The 22,316-nt window shown below is 42.8% G+C and overlaps 1 protein-coding gene across 1 annotated transcript; it reads left to right on the forward strand.

Moving 5' to 3' along the window:
- The first annotated feature begins 5,363 nt into the window (after positions 1-5,363).
- On the forward strand, positions 5,364-20,225 carry LOC101162944 (rho-related GTP-binding protein RhoG). The gene is made up of 5 exons (XM_004076673.4): positions 5,364-5,742; positions 13,009-13,110; positions 16,222-16,367; positions 16,567-16,737; positions 18,419-20,225. The coding sequence occupies exons 3-5, from the start codon at positions 16,239-16,241 to the stop codon at positions 18,692-18,694; spliced, it is 576 nt and encodes a 191-aa protein (XP_004076721.1). The 5' UTR covers positions 5,364-5,742; positions 13,009-13,110; positions 16,222-16,238; the 3' UTR covers positions 18,695-20,225.
- The last annotated feature ends 2,091 nt before the right edge of the window (positions 20,226-22,316 follow it).

A 22,316-nucleotide genomic window follows, 5' to 3' on the forward strand; every position in this document is an offset into this window, starting at 1 on the left:
AAAAAAACAACAAAAACAAACAAAAATAAATTGTTAAGAAAGTCAAGAGAAAAATTACAGCTATCTGGAATTAGTCAATTATTGTAAAGAAATCATTATATGATATTGTAACAACTACAATTAGTAGTTTTGTCATGAGATTGACTTTACTGTCAATTGAAAACACAGTCTTAAAAACGACTATAAAACAAGAAAGGCAAAACAACAAAAACAAACCATTTGGGAAAATACACAGATTATACATGAAATAATTTCAAGAGAAACTATGAATTTCATTCTCTTTTAGAACTTCTAATGCTCATACAGCGGCTTTAGGGAAAGGTTTCAATGTTTCCTGTGTGTTTTGGATGCATCTTTAAGAGGTCAAACCTACAGTTATCACGTGATCAGCACCCCAAAAAGTTTACTTTATGATCTTCTGATCTCCCAGTTCCTGAAGGCACCATGCATCTTCCACAGGGGGAGGATGATGTCGCCGCCCTGTGGCCAAACAGAGATGGTGCAGGCAAAGCTTGAAGTCTGCCAGAGACCAGCCTGCAGAGAGTTTATACTGAGTTGTCAAAAACCTTCTGTCTGCTTGTTGAAAGTTCAACTATGATACATAAAAAAAATCAGAAAGCCGGGAATATCAGTAGGCGGGAAGAGACTAAACCAGTCCTGTAATGCAGTGAAAATACAGTTTCTGTTACCAGTACTCAGGAAGAGCTACAAATATTAAGTTAAGTAAAAAAGCAGTAGCTGGACGGATGACACGCCTTTGACTTCATAAAAATGAAATAAAACAGAATTATTATAAATAAAAACATGAGCAACGTCTCTCCTGTTATTGACTGTGTCACAAGCAGAACCATGTTCATTTCTTCAGCTGGGTCAACTTACAGAGTTGAAAAACCAACTTTGTTGGACTTCCTGATTATGTTTTAGACCAGGAACTCAGGATATTAAACTACCAAGAACCAATAAAGAAGAATATGACATAAAAACTGCTGCTGTCCCTTCAGCTGACGCCAAAAAACGACATTTTACTCACCTAATGTAGCCCCGCCCATTTCCCCCGGCATTTGTTTCTTCACTACAGGTTTCATTGACTTTCATGATAAAAAATTCAAAACTAAGTTTCTTTAGTGAAACTCAGATCAAAAGGAAAAAAGTTTCATTTGACGTGGTTTCAGAACTGTAACAGTTGGAAAATGAATTTGTCATTTTTGTCACTGAACAAGAAAAGCTTTTTGGAAAGAGGAAAAAAAATATCTGATGAGTTTTGTTTTCCTTTTTGTGGAGCTATAATTAAAAAAATAAAATACTTTAAAGGTGCTAAAGCACACCAAAACGTTCAAGGCATCACCTTCCTTTCATGTTTTCAAAATAAAAGCAGACCTTGTACCTTTTAGCTTTTTTGGCTTTTGATCACAGTTTGAAAGTTTGCATGGATTTTAGCTGCAACTTTATCACAACTTTAACTACAGTCACAGCTTGTAGAATCATGAAGAACACCAGGAACACAAGGACTCGGATGAAGGATCTTTCCATCCCCAAATGACTGCAGCATTCAAGGTCTGGTCAATGATTCGATCTTTCTCTTTAAGCTCCAACATCAGTTCATCAAATCAAGAAGTTGATCTTTCTTTGACAGCATGTGTCTGCGTCGAAATGAGCTCTTTATCAGTTTGTAATGTTAGCAAAAACCCTTTTCATGGTTTGAGCTCCGGTTTTGTTGATTTTTAATGACAAGTTGAATCAAAAAGGTTTTTCATAACAAAGAAAGTTTGTTCTTGCATAGAAAATATACAAGGAATTTATAGAAAAAATGGTGTCAGATCAAGTCATGAACTCGGTTACTGGTAAGGATGACCCGATCCGATCACATGATTTGACCTGATCACATATTTTCAGAAGTGATCGGAATTGGATGTCACATCCCAATCAGAGATTGGATATTTATTTTATTATTATTTTGATCAGCCCTGTATAGTTTAAGCTTGTCATTTCAAATAAATGCCCTACTGGAGGTCTGCACATCATGAACGGATCATTGCATTTTAATGCTGTTAAACGCAGCAGAATGCAGCACAGTTGGAACCGGAGGTGCACAAACACAGTTCAGTAAAGTTAACAAAATATTCACAGATATCGACTCAAAAACTCCTTTAATAAACATTTTAAACTGACAGCAAGTATCTCTCTTGTTTGTTTTTTTTAACCCAACTTACAAAGGCATTTCAATAGATAAAAAAATCGGGTTTTTGTTTCTGTTTATTGAGAACAACGCTTTCTGTGACAGAGAGGGAGCCCAACCAGTTTTTGACCTGCATGTCAACTGCTTCTATAACTGCGATTGTATGGAGGGATTTTAGTGCCATGAATCCAAGCGCAACACTCACTGTTTTGAGCGTGAAACTTTTAAATTTTTGTCTGCTCTAAAAATTCTTTTGCACTTGAAACAAAAAAAATGCTCTTGAAACTCCAACACACAATTTTCACTCTGCGCACTCAAAACAGAGCACACTAACCTGATTCAGTCTATGAGTTAATTGGAAGAGTTTCTGACCAATCAGCATCGACGTTCATGTCCTCGTCTGTGATTGGCTGGCTTTTGTGGCACATTTGTAACGCAGTGTCCTGCCATGTTTCGATGGTAGAAGAGAGAGAATTTCTCTCAAGTGAAAATTATTTTGATTGCAATAATTTTTGAGTCTTAAGTAGATTTTTCTGTTTCTAGTGCAAAAAGATTTTTTGGGCTCTCAAAATCGTTAACGTTGTACACTCAAAACAGTGAGTGTTGTGCTTGGATTGATGGCAAAAAAAATCCCTCCATACAATAAATGATGTGGCTGGAGCAACATGTGTAGAGTGTTTAATGCAAAATAAGGCATTTATGAATGTCCATCTATCCCATCCATCTGTTCATCTGTCTATCCATTCGTCCGTCCATTTGTTAGTTCATCTATCTATCCACCAATAGGGGTGTGACAATAACCGCAGCACCGCACGTTTTTTTTCAAAAAGTTTTTTTTGTTGTTGAAAGTTCTGCATAATGTGCGTGATTGGAACACTAAAATAAACACATTAAACACATTCATCTTTGCTGAAAATTTACTTTTTCTGCTAGTCCAGTGTTCAGACTTCAAGGGTTTTTGGGGGAAACCTTTTATTACTGTTCTCCTTCACTCCCTGTGCTGCGCCTCCCACTCCCTCTACGCTGCACGCGCTCCCTCTTCTTACACACACGCGTGATGTTTCAGCAGCACACACACATCCTCATTCCACAACAGAAGCTTCCGTCTCGCCAGGAAATATGACAAATTTACTGCGTTCTAATTATTCATTTCCATTGTATTCATTTCCATTACAAGCTGCGTGCGTTCTTGAGTGCGCGACACGGCCCTCCTGCCGAAGGATTTTGTGTTGGTGGTGGTGGTGGGGGGGTTATTACTGTTTGAGAACTATTTTGTGCAGTGCAAAGTTATATGTCTGTTTAAACAAAGGCGGAGCCTCCTGCCCCGAGTTCAGTCTCGTTTATTACTTTGCAAATTATAAAATTCTGAGAAGATGTCTGTACCAGAGAGCACAGGTGAAGCCTCGCATGCCGCTGGAGAGCGGTCCGCTGCAGAAGAATCAACACACACCCCCCAACACACTCGTGTGCGCTCCTTACTCCCACACACGCCGCGCGCAGACACACACACACATAGTCATTGTACAACACCTGTATAGTTAGTTCATTAGTTAGATAGGTAGTAGTTAGTTGTTACTGTTATTTGTTTATAAAGAATACTACATTGTAATTGTATTAATTTGCGATGCGGCCGCCAGGAGATTTTGTGTTTGCCGTTTTGTGTTTGGGGGGGGCTGCGGTTAACCGCGACACCGCGCCCCCTGCTGGTTCATCACCGGGGTGATCAAAAATCCCACACCGTCACAGGTCTATCCATCAATCAACCCATCCAACTTCTCCCACTTATCCAGTGGACAGCAGTCTAAGCAGGAATACCCAGACCTTCTTCACCACAGAAATATTCTCCAGTTCTGTCTGTTCTCAACCATGAGGTGTATTCCCCTCCAGTGTTCCTTGGATCTTCCAAGTACAACATGCCCAGAAAACCTATCCAGGTCGGAGAATATAGGAGCTGTCTGAAAGAGATGCTTGAGCTAGGGGAAAGGACTTACCTTGTTGTGGAGGAACAGCGGTGACGGAGCTCTTCGCCATATCTCTAAGGGAGTGTCTCAATGGTGAATGAATTGGCTTCATTTTGCTGGAGCCGTAAGTAAGGCATTTCTATGGATGATATCACACTTGCTCAGTCCATTTCACTTATACAGTCAATGGGAATACCTCAAAACATGACAACTGTGCTGTGGGGAGGGGGTGCCGAGAGCAAAGGCAAACCCATGTCAGCTCAATGCCTCTCACCATGAACTACTTTGGAGTAAAAATAGTGTCCAGCAGTTCTTCCAAAGCTCTAATGAAAGACCCCAACAATCTTATTTGAACAGAAAGCTCAATAAATTCCCTAAAAATTCTCAAGCTGATCTATGAATCACTGGTTCTTTCAGAAGGGATCGCACATGTCTCAAGAATGAATTAAAAATGTTGTAGATGTTCATCCTTAGACTGCAGTTTTCAAAAAAAACTAAACTAGAAGTTTCAGAAAAATCCCATTTTTTATTCGTTTAAATATTTTTTCTGGTCTGATTCAGGTTTGGTCCTGATCTGATCCAGATCTGCTGGTTTGGCAGGTGTAAAAGTTCACTTGAACTCTGACTTGGGCCCAAAAAAGAGAGCTCTGGTCCTTTTGATTGAGGGTCTCAGTTCACTTGCAGATGAACTCTTGTGTGGTTAAAATCAGTGTGACTGCAGAGAGACTTTCCATGGACAAAAAAAACGTAGAGAACCAAAGAAATGCAGGGATGTCAGCCCTGTGAGTTTGGAAGAGGAAAAAAAAAACAGCCACAGAGTGAATCTGAAGAAGCAGAAATGATAAAACAGTTAGAAAACATCTGCTGGGGAAAGTGGTGGAGTGAGGGGCTTAGAGATCTTCTTCCTAAGAAGCTTATCAGGAAGTTCTGCTTTTCTTCTCCCTGATTTCATCTGTTCGTTTGGCTGGTTTGGACAGTAGCGTCTTCAAATGAGCAGGTGTTGGAACTACATGATTGTTTCAGGCAGTACTTAGGTTCATTTCAGTCTCCAAACCAAACCCCCCCCAAACCAGAGGAGGTGTGTTCAGGGACTGTCTGGTGGGAAAAGCAGCTGATCTCTGTTTTATTCTGGTTTCTCTCAGACTTTAGAAAAGTTCTGTGCGGCTGAAGCTGATCAGTGATGTGGGACCATCAATAATAAAGATAATCAGTTTCATATGTCAGCAAACAGAAATGTCCACACCTGTCCAGGTGTGGGTCTGGCTGGGTTGGGCGGGGCTGCTCTCTGACTGGCTCTTTAAATGGTTCAGAAATTCAGAAATCTTTTTCTTGCCAAAGTTTCTAAACTGTGAACTAAAACAGTAAAGTCCGTTGTTTCACACGCACGCGCGCTAGCTCGCTAACTTCCTCAAACCAGCACTTCCTCTCTTTGGACTTCCTCGTCTTCCGAAGCCACGCCCACCCGGGTCAGCCTGATAGGGTCCAGCTGTCCCTGCCGCGCGCACACCATCGGTGACACGCTCAGAAGCTGCACGCGCTCCCACACGAACACACCTGTACAAGGAGACAGGAGCTGCGCGCGCAGGAGGAGGAGGCTGATGAACGGTAAGTGTGTGTCCCACGGCCGCGTGCGTTTCCCTAAAGTTTTTTTTTTCATCGTTGACCCCCGCTCAGGACCCCTCACCCCCTCCGTTCCCGATAGATCCTCGGAGCAGCTGATCAATAATGTGCGCGAGCGAGCGTGCGTGTGGTTTGTGTCCCGGCGTTAATGCTCCGACCACTCCCAGCGCGCGCGCGCTTGTCACTTCTTGCTTTTTTGTTCTTCTAGCTTTTTGGCGTAAAAAAAAAGTTCAACTGATCGATGGAGCGCGCTCGAGCCGAGGTGTGCTCCAGAGGAACCGTCAGGGTTTGGCTGCTCTGCCATGACCAGCACCTCCTGAAGATGATCAGTGCCTGAACAGTCTGGATCCGCTCATCACTCCTCTTCCTCTGGGCAGCAGTTTTCTGAGCTGAACCCAAACTGCCACCAACATAAAACCTAAACTCGTCTGTGTTCCCTCTGATGACAAGAACCTGCCATATGATCAATGAAACACCCTGAGCATCACTAACACACTCTTTCAACTCATGACAGTCGGGCATTGATTTGAAATGTTCTTCATCTGAAACCAGCTGTGAGAGGAGGTCCGGTTGGAGGGGGTCCGGTACCTTCACTTCATGCTCTGTTCAGACTTAAGAGGCGATCAGAGGATTCCTTTGCCTGCAGTCAGTGACGCAGCTCTGTCCAGGTGTGAGAGGAAAAGCTCAACACTGATGAGGAAAACGACCAGGTTTAACCTCTTCCTGTCTTCCTGCTCCTCGTTGGAGTCCAAGACTCGTAGAACCGGCTCAGTGTGGTTCTTCTGTGGGTCCGATCGGTCCAAATCTCTCCTGTTTCCTGCTGCTGAGGTGAAGGTGGCTCTGCCTGCCCTCCTTCCACCTCAGCAGTGCCTGTCCTGTTGATGACGTTTGTGTAAGATACCTTCACACATTGGGGGTAAATGTTTTTCCATGAATTTTTGCAGAGGTAGAATCTGCGGTGCAGGAGTAGAGCGGTTGACCTCTTATTGGAAGATTGTGGGTTCAGCTCCTGTTCTGCCCATGTGTGGAAGTGTCCTTGGGCAAGACAGTGGACCCCACATTCCTCCCGGTGGTTCTAGTTTGGCGCCAGTGTTGGGGATGAGTGTGTGAATGAGACGGTGATCTGGGCCTTTGAGGATGAAAGGAAAGCGCTATCTAGGCCAAGTATTCACCATTTCCCATTTTTGGCTTGGCACTTCTTTGACCTGGTGTTTGTTGTGTTTATGCTCCTGGCGTAGTCTGATGTTGAGGCTACGCCAGATGTTTAGCCCTGCTTTGCCTTGGTATTGGTTGCTCTTTCAGCCTTGGTCTAAATTGATGCTGTTTTGTGCCTTGGCCCCAATTTGCATTCAGGTGTTTTGGAGTTTTGACGTGGTTTACTTTTAGCTCTGGTGTAGCCTGGCGTTTGTGGGCATTAGCACAGGTTTAACCCTGGTTGGTGTTTAAGCACATTTCCGCGTTTTAGTGCTTGATTAAATGCTTGGAGAATTTTTTGGTCTTTGGTGAGGACGGATGCTTTTGGGTGTTTTAATGTTGGTTTGGTGGTCAGGATGTGTTCTTCGTTTTATCTCTGGGTCAAAAAGTTCTGGGATGTTTTGCTTCTAATTTGGTTTAAAATGGAAAGTGAAATAAAAGTAGCTGGACAAAGTCAAACGATTAAACGTATCCATCTGGACTGAAGATGAAGTTCTTTGGGCAGATCGGTTCCTCAGGAAAAAGTTCTGGTATCAGCAGAGATTTTGTACTTTATGTGAAATGTCTTTCTTTTTATAACTGGCATGGACAATGACATCACCTCCCGTCATCGGCTGCACGCGCTCGGATGTCAATGCTCGATTGGTGCAGGAAGTCTTCGATTTGTCAGAGAATATTCTGAAGGAGATGATTCATCCCTTCTATTAATACATGCTGCCTCATTTCGGTCCTGTTGTGGACCGGCTCTTGTGGCGTTGGACTAAATGTGGGTTAAACATTTGGACTCTTTCAGATTTTGTTTGTGCTTTAGTCCGATTTTAAAAATGTTCAGTTTCGTTCACGGTTAGTCCACGGATGGAGGACTGCCTGGGACTACCAGACGCTGGAAGCTACTGAAAGTGGGGATGCTTCCAGTGTTCCCGTGTGGTGGTCCCAAGTATAGGGAAAAGCAAGAGGCGGAGTCAGGACGGGCGTCCGACGTAAAACTGACACTGTCACATGTGCGACTTGGAGGGTGATGTGCAGAAGGAAGTGTCGATAAAGGCAAAGAAACTAGTTGATGTGGGATATCTTATCAACCATCATTGGGTTTCAGCCTCCATTCATTCCAGAGTTATCTGGAAAGGTGGGGCTTCTTCAGAAGTGCGTCTCTGAATGACGAAGCTGCATGTTGGTGACAGTCCTGTACTGGGAGCTCATGTCTGTTTCACGCCGCTGCTGAATGAAGACATGTCGGACAAACCCTTCCTGTTTCAGTTTCAGCACGGTTGGTTCCTCTTCGCCTGCTGGGAGGATGAGGAGCACCAGGAAGCTCCGTGTTTGTGTGTTAACCGTGTGCATCTGGGGTTCAGCTTCCATCTGCTTCACGTTTCAGCCTGGGGCTGCTGCTGGGTTCTGGTCGGTCTGAGTAGAGAGTCGCTGCAGATGTGTGCGCATCCAGGCCTCGGATAGCCCAATAAGGTGTGATTTGTTGCCTCTTGTCTGGTTGTGTGACATGTGACGCCCCCAGTCAGCCACATGTCTTCTGGGGCTTTGTCACAATCCAGGGTCCTTTAGGTTTTGGTGCCTCTGGTTGTCTCTGTTTGAGTGAGTGTCAGTGTAGCGCAGGTCTGGGCCTCATTTGGCCTGCTTCGTCACGCCTCACTGTCTTTTTTTTTGTCCTTCAATCACTTGACCGTTGTTGGTTCTGTTGTACTGGGACTGTTGGCTAACGGGTTTTCCCACCATCTACAGGAACCTCTTCAGCATGTTTTTTTACTGTATGTTTTCTGATGTTGCTTATTCGTGTTTTATTTTTGCATTCAAACGTTGAAGTTCCCTTTTTTGTGCGGACGATTCCTGTAACTCGTTCTGTACTGAGCTGGTCTTTCTGACGGAGCGGCTCCTCTTGTGATGGAAACTCCTCCCAGCTGTGAGAACGTTCCGTCAGTCCAGTTTTAGGGCCGAGGCTGCGGGTTTTTGGTTCCCCTGTCAGGAAATTTGTTCTGATCGAGCAGAATTAAATTTAAACACTGAGTGAGAGAAGACAGCTGACATGACGAAACCACAGGGTTCTGTTAGTTCCTGAAACTCAGATTCACGAGTTCAGAAAACCCAGCGAGGAGACGATGGTCTGACAAGAGACAATTCTACAAACCAGAGAAACCTGAAACGAAGCCCCTCGCCTCATCTCAGAGGAGGTGGTCCGGCTTTGACCTTTGCCTGAGTGAGCCTGGGATGCTGTTGCCATGGCAGCAGGTATTGTGCATTTACCTGTAGCTTTGCTCTCAGGGATTTGTAGTTTTTATAGTTCAGCAAGTTAAAATGAAATGGTTATTTCAGATTCTCACGTGATTGTGTCCCCATCAGAGGCTTTTACAAAATCGCCGTGTCAGTTACTCCCGCCTTCTGTGGGTTGCTAATGGCGACTCTTCTTCCTCTTTCAGTCTAATTTTATTCATCCCACACCTCGACTCTGTTCCTGCTCTGTGTTAGCCGTAGACTTCTGAGGTTGCAGATGGGCATGTGTCTGTCAAGGGGGGGGGGGTGCTACAGTGTGTGTTGGGTGTCTGTAGGGCCGGATATGAACATTCATACTGCTTTTTATGGTTGTGATGTCCATGAACGCATCCGGGCTCCTGCGATGTGGACGCCCCAAACATAGCAGGCTTCTGCCCCAGTGACAGCAGCCTCTAGTGCACATCGGTGGAACTGCAATTTAACAACCAAACAGGAATAATTACTTTAAAGGTGTCCAAAATTAGAACAGCTGATTTTGGAGAAAAATAATAAAAACTGTCACAATGAAGTGATGGCCTGTTTGATGCAAGTCTGTACTGAAATATCTGCTGCATTTCACCATGAAGCCACACCGAAAGCTTCCTTTTTTAAGTCTGGGGGTTACAAAAGGCCGTTGTTACGACACTTGATTGGTTGGTTTTGCTGCTCATCTGATCATCTGCAGCCTATTAGCATGTTATCTCCCTCCAGAGATCGTTCACTGCCAGATGCTCTGCAGCACATCAGGTGGTTTCAAAGTGCAAAACAGCTCTGTAGAAGAACGTTTCCTCACTCACGATCTAAAGAGTCCCAAAGAAATCCCCACATTCACAATTTTAAACTCTAGAATAACATAATGAAACTAAACTGGACAGGAACCTGAGTGTCAGTTCCTTTTTATAATAATTAAAAAAAAAATATTCATGCTCTAAACATATTTAATAGGATTTGCTGTCATATAACCTTTTCAAACAAGAGTAAACTTCCAGGAAACAAACACTGGAACATGCCCACAGAGGAGTTTTAATGCTCACTAGTCACCTGTCAATCAAATGTTTGTGCCGTTTCAGTTTTAAGGGTAAATAAAGTTACAAGGTTCAAAAGAGTTTGTTTTTTCACACTCAGAACCCAGATAGAAGCACTGAACTATTGAAAAGACATGAAATCTATAACAAACAAAAATGTTTCCAGTCTCTTTTTGGATCCATCTGACCCCTCATGGGTCACTTTGACCCTGAGCAGCTTTTGAGGACTGCATTTGTTCATCTGTGAGGGGATTTAATGTTTCAACAGGGGCTCTGTGTGTATTGAAGGTTAGAGTTTTGCTCACAAGACACAGCTCAGCGAGAAGATGCTGACCCGGCCCAGAAAGAGGGAAGGGGTGTCCCCAGGGTCTGGGAGGAGTCTCTCCGAGTCCAGCATGGATGACTTCATCTCATAATTTGGTCTCTGTTTTTTCCGTTCTTTGGACTTCAAGTTTGAGATTTTTCACTGACCGTATGGTCAGAGTCTCAAACTGAAACCAATTTTTTCCTCACCGCTACCTCAACGATTGAATAAACCGCTCATATGTTTATCAGAGCATCTATTCTATTTAAATGGACTTAACCACAAAAAAGAATAAAGTTGGTTGAAGGGCCTATATCATGCAAAATCTACTTTTTTTTCTTTTTTGTTTAAGTGTATTTTAATGTTCATTCATCACCATAAACAACCTCAAAGTGGTATTTTGATTCATTCATGCATCTGAGTATTCCTCTAAAAACCTGTTCTCTGAGCACCAGCTCCTCCCAATCCACAAAACGAGTGGATTCTCACATTGTGATGTCACAAACTTTCCTTTTATATACGCAATATGCACATCCATCTTTGCAAAAGTTTGGATTTTGTTTGTTTTCGTGGGCGAAATCCAAACACATTGACGGAGCCTCAGAGAACGAGTTGTCTTACTTCTGGGTTGGAAAAAAAGCTCAAGAAAATGACTGTTAAAGTCGCTTTTTAGTGTGCAAAAGGTAATATACTATCACATACATGGATATAGTTTATTATAAAAAGCTTAAGAATTGCATGATATAGACCCTTTAAACCCGACAAATAAATCGCTTAAAGCTATAACTTACTTTGACTCCGCCTACTACTCTTGAGGCTGTTCTTAAACTTTATGCCAGAGCATCCCTTTGGAGACAGATGATGAATCCTGACTTGGAGGGTGAAATGACATTATGGTGTTCGCTGTCCTTTTTGTAGCTAAAAATTACATTTCTCCCTTGGAAAACCAAAAATATTAGCATAACCTAATACAGGAATCTGCTGTATAATCACATTGTTGGCTCCATTGGTTCTGTGTGCGCTCTTGGCGCCGTCTGTCCGTGCCGTCTCCAGAGGGGTGTTGGTCTCGTATTGTCTATGATTATTGGCGAGTCGGAGCGCCATTGTCGGTGGCCTTGTCCTATCTTTCCCCCAAGTCTTTTTTGTTTGGGTGTTTTGGGAGGACCGGTTAGGTTCACTTACTTGTAGAACATCCCTCTTTGGTTTGGTTATTTTATTGTTCTGTGGTCCCAGTAGATTGTGATTGTACCTTTTAGATGTGTTGGGCGCTTTGTTGGGGGTGGGGTGCTCTGGCATCACTGATAACAAACCAGAAGTGTCAACATAGTGCCCCACCCATTAGTCTTTAACTTAATCCTTTACAGCAGCGGTCCCCAACCCCCTGGGCTGCGGACCGGTACCGGTCCATGGGTCATTTGGTACCGAGCCGCACAGAAAGAATAAATACCTTACATGACTTCCGTTGTATTTATTTCAGAATCTGAAAGATGTTTAATTTTGAAAAATTGCTAGATTCTCTTTTACATCCGCTCTTCTCTGTCTCGTGATAGATTACCGCTAAAATAAAACCCAGGAACACGCAAAATGAGTGGAGAAAAAAAAACTTCTTTGGAAAGTTGCTTTGCCAAAGGGAAAACACCCATCCAGGAGACAGAAGAGGAGCCTTCGACTCCCCCCAAAAAAAGAAAGCTACATTTAATAGACAATACTTCTTTTTTGCACCATGAGTGTGGGAAGGGGAGAGGATGATGACACCTGTGCCATGTATAATGTTATGCGTGTCAAAATAAAAGCTCAGGGTTCGTCTCGTCACATCTCTTTTCCTCCTTCATCGTAGTGTTGCTACAATAATCATACGCCTACGTTTTAAAGACCGGTCCGTGAAAGTTTTGTGTGACGTCATACCGGTCCGTGGCGTTAAAAAGGTTGGGGTCCACTGCTTTACAGGCTTTATCTAAAACATGATCCACACTCACCGGGGGGGGGGGATCGTTACTTTTGTTACTGATTATTTGTACAAGCAGGAAACGGCTTAAATTTCTTTTCAGATGTTTGACGTGTTCCACAGATCTCTTAACACCTGACTGCATTCAAAACCAGATTGTATCTCCATCTCACAGTTTACCCGCATGCACTGCTTCAATTTACCTGTTGTTTTTTATTACATTTGTTTCTCTTTCATAAAGAGTGTCAAAAACTCAAAATATATGATTTTTTTACTGGAGGGGGAGTTTAAGAACTTGAAACTCACAATGTGGATCATATGGTCGCCTCAAGAGTCAATTTCTACATCCTTATTTTTACTTCTGAGCATCAGAATCATTGGGATGAAAATAGTTTTTGTCAGGTTCAGCCGTAGTAACAAAGGGTGTGTGATCCTGATAAGATCACTGCTTTGTTTAAAGCGTTTCCTTCTGCAGAAGTCATTTCCATAAACAGAACTGACACGGGACACACTTCTCTCTGCAGGCTGATATGGATGTGACGGGCATCTGAGCAAACCACGCTGACTGGAAGAAGATAAAGTCTGACGGGCCTGAAGTCAAGAAACTCATCCATCAGCATCTAGAGGTAATGTCCTCCCGGAGAGCTGCTGTGTTTCTGCTGGGGGGCCTTTGTCCTCGACTCAAACAAAAGTATGACCAACACCCAAAAAGATTAGATAAAGAGAAGAGAGGTGAAGTGAGGCATTAAACAAGTTTTCTACTGGTACATATTCAGAAGTTGTAGATTTTTCTTTAAAAGCAAAACATATGTTTTCCTGACAATACTCCTTGGGTATTAGAATGTTCTGACTGGACACATTTGGTCCGCTTAAAGTGAACCAGAGTTCGTTTACCCCGAAAAAAGACCCACTCCAATAATTCAAGCTTTTGTTTTTTTTAACATGTTCTTGCAGAATTTTTCTCATGAATTTAGGATCAGAATTGCGTTTGAGTATTTTCATTTGTTCATTTTTCTTCTAAATCCGTTTTGTTCTCTTTTGGGTCACTGGGCTGCCGGAGCCTATCCCAGCCACTCGCGGGCGAAGGCAGGGGTCATCCTGTAAGGCCATAATCACACACTCGCATTCCCCCTCTGAGACGTTTTAGAGTAACCAACTTATGCAGGGGGAGAACATGCAAACTCCACACAGGGAGGTCCCTCCATTGATGGTTCTGTTTCAGGTCCCCCAGCCAGGACTTGAACCAGGGCCTTCTTGCTGTGAAGCAAAAGCGCTATCCAGTGCACCACCGTGCAGCCCATTTCAGAGTATTTCTTTATTCAAATGCAAAAGCAAATTCAAACCTTGTTTAAAAAAGCTCAAATTTGTGATACAGCAAGCCAAAGTCTCCCTGCTCTGCTCCATTCTGATGCTTCCACTGTCAGACAAATAGATCCATGAACGTCTTTTTTCCTCGTCTGAGCTGGAATCTGGATCAATACTGAATGGCTGGATAGTTCTGATATTGCTGCTACTTTTGTTGCACTGATAATGTTAGGATGGGGTTGTGAGGCAGCGGGAGAGAGTGTGAACAAATGGATGATGGGAAGTGGGGGAGGGGTTGTTTCATGCCACCAGCCCAGGTGAATTTCTAATGAACTCCTGCCACTCTGCAGAAACTATGTCCAAGAATTTTTTTTATTTTTAATTTAATCTAAAACGGCATAATCGTAATTAAAAGACCACTGGCAACTCTTTGAAAATAGATCAGAGGATTAGAGTAGGTCTTTAAGATGCTTTACTGTGCTGAAATTTGAACTATAAAAAGAAAACCGTATAAAGGTTTTGTGATTAATACAGAGCAAATCCAGAATGCCACATCAATGCGAGCTGCAGTAAGAAGGTTTGCCGTCTGTCAGTGTAGTGTACAAAGCACGGACGCGCTACCAGGAAACAGGCGAGTACATCAGGGGGTGTAGGAGGGGCAACAACCCTCAAAATGACTTCCAGCAGGCCACAAAAGTGAACTTGTCTGCTCAAACTGTTAAAAACAGGCTTCATGAGGGCCCACTAAGATTTGCAAATTCGCCAATGGCTCCCTGTGCTCTTTACAGATGAAAGCAGGTTCACACTGAGCACATGTGACAGACTTGACAGTCTGGATTCGCTGTGAAGTACGTTCTCTTGCCTGCAACATTGTCCAACATGACCGGTTGGGCAGTGGGTCAGTAATGGTTTGGGGTGGCATTCTTTGGAGGCCTGCACAACTCTCAATGTGCTCACCAGAGGTAGCCTGACTGCCATGAAGTACCAAAATGAGATTCTCAGACCTTTTGTGAGTCTGTATTCTGGTGTGATTGACCCTGGGTTCCTCCAAATGCAAAAATTTGCTGGACCTCATGTGGCTGGAGGGTGTCAGCAGTTTCTGTTAGACAAAGGTCTTGATGTAATTGACTGTAACACAATACACATTTTCCTTATCTTTTTGATGCTCAATTACATTAATCTAAGATTGTTTTCTCTGAGTTACCAGTGCCAGAGGACCAGTACTGTTTGAATAAGTGAACTATCTTGACAAGGATTGCAAAGCGTAGGACTTCCAATTATTCTTTCTCTCATTGCTCTGCCCTGCCCTTGTAATTCATGGCCAATGACTGAAGAGATCTTTTGTCACACCGTTTTGGTTTTAGTTTGAAACAGAAAAGACCAGTTGAACGGTAGTATGAGTACAGAACAAGTGCAAGGTTCAGGACTTTATCCGGACAAAAATGAGCTGACTCGGTGCAGACAACGTACTTTTCCAGTCTGAATACACCCTAAATGTCGTTGTCTGATTCAGGCTGAGGTAGCTTGGTTGCTATTTGGATACTGGTTTCTGTTAATGACCCACTTTGGCCAGCCGTGGTGCAGAGGTAGAATGGTCTACCTCTGATCAGAATATCGCAGGTTTGGTTCCCACTTTGCCTGCCCATTCGTAACAGTGTCCTTGGGCACGACACTAAATCCCATATAGCTCCTGGTGGTTGTAGGTTGGCCCCAGTGTTCGGCAGTGGAATGTGCGTGTGAGTGGACTGTGACCATAGCACTATGGACCTTCAAGGAAGGTAGTAGAGTGCTATACAAGTGTACACCGTTTACTCGTTTGAGTATCAGCTCTCCCACTGATGGACCTGCATTACAGTACTCTGATTACAGAGAAGCTCACGGTTCGTTGCAGTTCTTGAAGCACCACACCATCATTCCTTCACCTCCATGATTCCCTGGTTTTGTTCTGAACAATCATTTCTTTGGTCTAAGAACTGTGTGGCAGAAGTCCTGATGTTTGATCAGGTACACTTGAAAGAACATTTCTCAAGCATCAAGCTGTGCTGGAAGTGTCGGACACATGGATGCCTCAGTAAGCAAAGCAGCCATTCGTTGTTTTAGATTATGCCTGATGATGTCATCCCAATGTTTGAATAATTGGGTCCTGTGTGGGTAACTAAAACTGTTAAAGGGGGGCCAATGTTGGGGGAGAAAAGATCAGTAAAAATATGTTTGGAACAACCTTTGTGCTTCCTAATGTTCCAGACTGAACCTTCCACATCTCTCTCTCTGTAGGATCATGGACTGTGTGGAAATCTCATAACCTTTTGTCGTAGTAGAAGTAGAATCAAATAAGACTAAAACCTTTTACATGAAACTCCTGTAGCAGAGGCACCGAAGGACAGCCTGTTGTGCCGTTGTTCTTCATCAAGTTCTCACCTGTGTTTTTTCAGCTTGTTGAGGCAGAACCATGCAGACCGTAAAGTGTGTGGTTGTGGGGGATGGTGCCGTGGGGAAGACCTGCCTCCTCATTTCCTACACCACCGGAGCCTTTCCGAAGGAGTACATCCCCACAGTGTTTGACAACTACAGTAGCCAGGTATGTCCTGAAACATCCTCCAAACAGAAGCCTTGTTAAATGTTCCAGCACATTATGGTAGGGGAAACACTGAGATGCAGAAGACTTTTAATCACTGAGATTTAGACGGTTGTGTGATCCAACGAGAGCGCTTTGGGAGGGAATGAGGGTGCACCTGTTTTACCAATAGCTGTGTGATCTTTCTGTGCGGTGTGTTCAGGTGACGGTGGATGGCCGGGTCATCAGTCTGAACCTGTGGGACACAGCGGGTCAGGAGGAGTATGACCGTCTGAGGACTCTTTCTTACCCGCAGACCAACGTCTTTGTCATCTGCTTTTCCATCTCAAGCCCCGCCTCCTTCGAGAACGTCAAACACAAGTGGCACCCAGAGGTCAGCACTCACCCAATTTGTTGTAACTAAATCCATTGTCGGGATATAAAACAAAGAATATGACAGAGTTGACAGAGATGAACTGCAGAGGACTTCCCGTGTTTGAGTGGGACCATCATTTTTTGTACCGAAATGTGTTTGTCACATAGAAGTGGCACGTGTTTTTGTTTTGTCAAATTTTACACGCCTGTTACCAAATCTGTTAACTGAAGGTAAAATTCGTCAAAGCAAAAATTCAAAAAGGAGAGGGGAGATGTAATGCCCGAGACACAAAAATGTCAGATCTGAAAGTACAAACTTTTAGATCAAAAAGCAAAAGACACGGAGAAGGAAAATACACTACTTAAGATAATTTATGGGTATTGTGAAAAGCTTTCACTTCACAGATTTTTGGGGACGGGGGTGGGTGGGGTTGTATTGTGGTGATAGAAGCACTCATTTAGTGTTTTCCACATAATGGCCCAACTGTGGTTCGTTTGTCACTTATTGGGCCCAAAATCAAAAGATTCTAACCCTTTTTCAATGTGGCATCAGTGTCAACATTCTATGGGTATATAAAGCTGATTTAGTCGGCAAGTCATTCCAAGTTCATCATTCAAACAGCCATGAGTGCACTTAATACACGCCTAGTAGACGAGCAGCACCACCTGGCCATACACGTCTTCAGGTTGGTAGTAGACAGTCAGACTTTGAGACTTGCCAAGTCTCAAAGTGTCATCAGCAGAATTGCATCAAGACCCAAAACTATTGACAGAGTTTGGGACAGACCCAGGAGTAGAGCCCCGCCAGTGACAGACCACAACCATGACCAGAACCTAAGGACCTCTGACCTCAGACATGGTCTAGCAAATACCATGGTCTAGCTGCAGGCCTGTTGTGAGGGATACTAGGGTTTCTAGACAAACCAGTCCACCACCCTGACTGGAATGACCGTTGCAGATGACTCCATTGACACCAAGACACCGCCTAGAAAGTTTGCAGAGGACACAAAACCATTTGACCTGGACAGTGCAGCAATGGCTAACCATCCTGTTCACTGAGTGTCGGGTAACATTGTACAGAAATGATGGTCGTCAGCATTGCTGGAAAAGGCGAGGTGAATGATATGCCAAAGTCAACGTGGTCCCCAGGGTTGGCTTTGGTGGAGGAGGTGCAACAGTCTGGCTGGCTTCAACAGTCAGAGCAAAACTGATTTGAATTTGTAGATGATTTAGTCACTGCGCATTCTTACTCAGAGATTTAATTGAAACATCATCATCCACCAATTCCACCAGAACACCCCAACTTTCTGTTCATAGATGATAATGCTCCTCCACATGGTGCCAGAAATGTCACAGCTGGACTTTGGGAAGTGGGAGAGCCTCATATGGTATGGCCAGCAATGACCTCTGACCTAAGCCCCATAGAGCAGGTCTGGTAAAACTGCATGTAGCACTTGTGGGAGAGTGGAAGGAAGTCTCTCAAAACATAATCATGAGGCAGGTGAGGAGCCAAGACATCAATGAAGCGGTCATTGCAACAAATGGAGAAAATACCCGCTACTGATTTGGACCATTTTTATTTAGGACAAACTTGATTATTGTCTTCATTTTGAGGGTAATAAGTATGACAATTGTTTCTTCTCATTCATCATTTGTAATAACATTTTTAAGCATTTTTCTCCTCTTGGTGTCATCACCAGGTGTCCCACCACTGTCCTGGCGTTCCCATCCTCCTGGTGGGCACAAAGAGTGACCTCCGAAACAACGAGGAGCTGGTGAAGAAGCTGAAGGAGCAGAACCAGGCACCCATTAGCCACAGTCAGGGAACTAGCTTGGCACGCCAGATCCAGGCCCTGCGCTACCTGGAGTGTTCGGCCCTGAACCAGGACGGCATTAAGGACGTGTTTGTGGAGGCTGTAAGGGCCTACCTCAACCCGCAGCCCACCGTCAACAAGAGGCCCTGCGTCCTGCTGTGAAGCTGGCCGCCTGCCGCAGAGACTCCTCGAACTCTTTGATGTTTTTTTTAAAACTTTTCTTAGTTTTATATCAGTTAATTAGAAAATTACTGAAACATTTACATTTATAACCTTTAATTTCCAGCAGGTTGTGTGACTTTGTGTCCGGCGTATGGACGTATCTGAGCGCGTGCAGCATTAGCCGGGACCTACAGTTTACCATGAAGAGGTTTATGACCCAGGGCTCGGTTTACTGCTAAAATATTCAGGTTCACAAATGATCATTTGACTAAATAATATTCTACAAATTTCTGTTTCAAAATCCTATTTTAAATTAGGAAATTGACTTTTCCCTAACAAGAGATTAGAGAGAACAGCGAGTCATTTATACAAGTTATGTTTACAATAAAAAGTAAAAAAAAAAAAAAAAAAATTGGCTGTTTCTGTCCTAAGTGCAAGAAATGGATTTAAATCGATAACTCAACCCAAAATTTCCAGCATTTGATGAGCTGAAATCAGTCTGCCCTTTGGCACAAATCATTTGCTCTTTATTAAAAAAAATCTTTTTCTGAGAGTGTAGGTTTCCTGAAATGCATCTGTATCTCTGCTGCTTGTTTTGAGCAAACCAAAGCAGGAGTTTCTGCTGCCTCTTCTGCATTTGTAAAGCTAACCGGCCGCTCCAAAAGGAAGCGGTTCTGAACAGGGAGACAGTGGCAGAAAGTGGGACAAACGGGCAAACTGCTGAGACCCAGACAGGCGGGAAGGTCTCAAAGCTAAATTCAGCAACACAGCTGTCCTATAAACACCCCAATAAAGTCTTCTGCAGCTTTTTCAGAATGACTGAATGGCTTTGAGGCAGAACCTTCCTTGTTTTCAGGACCATGAGCCCATGACTGCTCTTTATCACGCTGCTTCAAACTGCTGTGAATTGTTCCAAAAACAGCTCAAGCGTGGAATCACACCACAAGCAGAACCGCAGAAATCCTTATTTTAAATGTTGCTTAGAAATGCTTTAGAAATTAATAACTTTAAAAATAAACTTTTTGTTACTGTTTTGGTATGAAGTCTTGGTGGTAATCCAATGGCTCTACATCATACTGACAGTCCTATTGGAGCTGGCCCTAATTATATTTTATGGTGCCGCTGTCAGTCAAATCCCCAACAGAATCTTTAATTCAGCCAAATTATGAAAAGAAAGGAAGTTGGCAAGCAACGGAAAGTCATTTTTTTCTTAAACGTCACTGAGCACGAGCAAACAGCTGACGGTGCTTGCCAAAAAGCCATTTATTTGTATTGTTGGCAGCTGATAAATTATTTACCAAAATTAGAAATATCCCGGCACAAACCGCCTGGTTTTTACTGTGAAGAAAGACGATGCTCAAAGGTATTAAAGAATGTAATAAAGTGTTTTAAAAAGTTTCAAGACTAGCCCTAGCAAACATCTGACCCCTGTTTGCTTTAAATAAATTTTAGTCTCATTAACATGATAAAAATGTTCTATTTTCACTGTATATTTTCACTATTAATGCATTAAAATCCTCCTGCCTGCTGTGTTTTGTTACAATGCTCTCATCTGTCATAGCTAAGTGTTAGCATGCTAATGAGGGGTGTGGAATCTTTGATTAACATTCAGAGCTATGCAAAACAGTTATTAGATGGTTATAACAAGATGACCACTTTTATACATTTTCAACTTTCTTTTAATATAACTTTTTCATATTTTTAAAATAATTCTGTTTACATTAACTAAAGTTATCAAATACCTTATTTTCCACAATTTTAACTCTTGTTAAAAAAAAAAAAACATCCCACCTACCGGTACTTTCATCGGACATCTACAGGAAAATGTACGATGTTTGAAAAGTAAAATTACCTCAATAGTACCTCCCAAAAAATTGGTTTAAGTGTTTTGAGAAAACAAAGCACAATGCAATTGGAGATTTAGTGTTTGCAAAGCCAAAATGCTTTGCAAACTCTACATTCTATGTCTGAATTCCCTAACTACTCCCTGGTTAGTGCATGTTTTGTTGGGCTTTCCAAATCTAGAATTCCAAATTCAGTGCCCCGGAAATTTACCAAAAATCTCTGCAAAAAGCCAGCGCCCACCAACGCTCCCTTGGTTGGCTAATGCAGGGCCCGCAATGCATTGTGTATGAACAATTTGTCGTGTCATAAATGTTATGTAAATCTCTATTAATAGAAACAACCAGTTATCATCGGAACACAATGGATTCATTGGTATTCCTCGTATAAAGGTTCATATTTATTAGGTTTTTACTTTGGCGGATGAGCAGAAAATGGCTGCTGCCACAGCACACGGGTTTTTCGCAAAGACTTTTAGAAAATTACACTGGATTTGGAATGATAAGATTTGGACACACCAAAAAAAGCCAAATATATCCAATATAGCGCATTACGTAGTGATGGAATTTAGACATACCCCATCTTCCTCCATTCCGTCCCCTAACTTCTCCGTGCTGAACCTTTTTTCTTCAATGATTTGTGATCTTCACTGGTGTCCATGGATTACATGAAATCCTCTTCACCTTTATCATGGTAGGGTGAACACGTCAATGTAAGGGTGGGGTCATCTAAGATAGCACAAGGGGTATAGCAAACTGAATACTTCTTCCGACCAGATTGGAACATTTTAAGTTTACAATATATAGATGGGACGTAGGTATTAGGGGTGTAACGATTTGTTTTACAGGTTCGATTCACGTAATTTGTGGTTGAAGCTTCGATTCACTTTTTATATTCCATTCACATCTTAGTTTCCTACAGTTCAGCCCACTGTTGTTTTTCCACATCCAAAGAATCCAAAGGGAACATTCTTAGAACATTCTAGCACACTGTGTGGTCACATGACTTTGCTAAGTTCAACGTATTTCCACATCTTGGACTGGAATGATGGATGATCAGTTTTCATCACGCCTGTGTTGTCCGCTGTGATGCACTTGGTTGTTTTTACATGACAGAAAAATAAACCTACCATGTCTCAATCCAAATGGTATTTTCCATAATCGATTATCAGTTTAGCTCATTTTGAAAGGATTTCTTAATGGTTTCGATTGGTCCAATTCAATGTGATTAACAATTTGCCTTAAACAGATTGATCTGGTTGGATCGTTGAATTAAAATTAATTCATCAATACACCCTTAGTAAAAAGTAAACGTCAAATATACTTTCTCACTGTCAGTATAGCCTACTGGTAGTACACCTAACCCTTGTGCTGTCTTAGATGACCCCACCTTTACATTGATTGTGTTCTTCCTACCATGACAAAGGTGGATAAAGGTGGAAAGATTTCATTTAATCCATGGACACCAGTCAAGATCACAAATCATTGAAGAAAAACGGTTCAGAGCACTGTCTAGTGGGTCTAGATGACCCCACTCCCAACGTTACAGTGCCTAGGATAGCACAAGGGTTAAACTACTTTTTGCAAAGGAAAGCTTTCGTCTTGAGCCAAAACTGCGCTTGACTTGACAATTTAAGTCTAGAATTCAAAACAGCTTCGGGACTTTTTAACAGGTTTAGTCCAAAAGTGGGAAAAAAAATGCACACCTGCAGAAAAGTCCTGACGTAATCTGTGACCTGCCGCTTTCAGACGGCCGTGTTTGTCATGAACTGTAAACACAG

This window comes from Oryzias latipes, chromosome 14, assembly GCF_002234675.1.
Source record: "Oryzias latipes chromosome 14, ASM223467v1".
NCBI classification, from domain to species: Eukaryota; Metazoa; Chordata; class Actinopteri; order Beloniformes; family Adrianichthyidae; genus Oryzias; species Oryzias latipes.

Bases quoted from the DNA above. Each gene is read 5' to 3' on its own strand.
- LOC101162944 (XM_004076673.4), top strand. From the start codon at position 16,239: ATGCAGACCGTAAAGTGTGTGGTTGTGGGGGATGGTGCCGTGGGGAAG. The intron at 16,368-16,566 runs GTATGTCCTGAA...CGGTGTGTTCAG, and splicing joins TTGACAACTACAGTAGCCAG to GTGACGGTGGATGGCCGGGT. The intron at 16,738-18,418 runs GTCAGCACTCAC...TGTCATCACCAG, and splicing joins AACACAAGTGGCACCCAGAG to GTGTCCCACCACTGTCCTGG.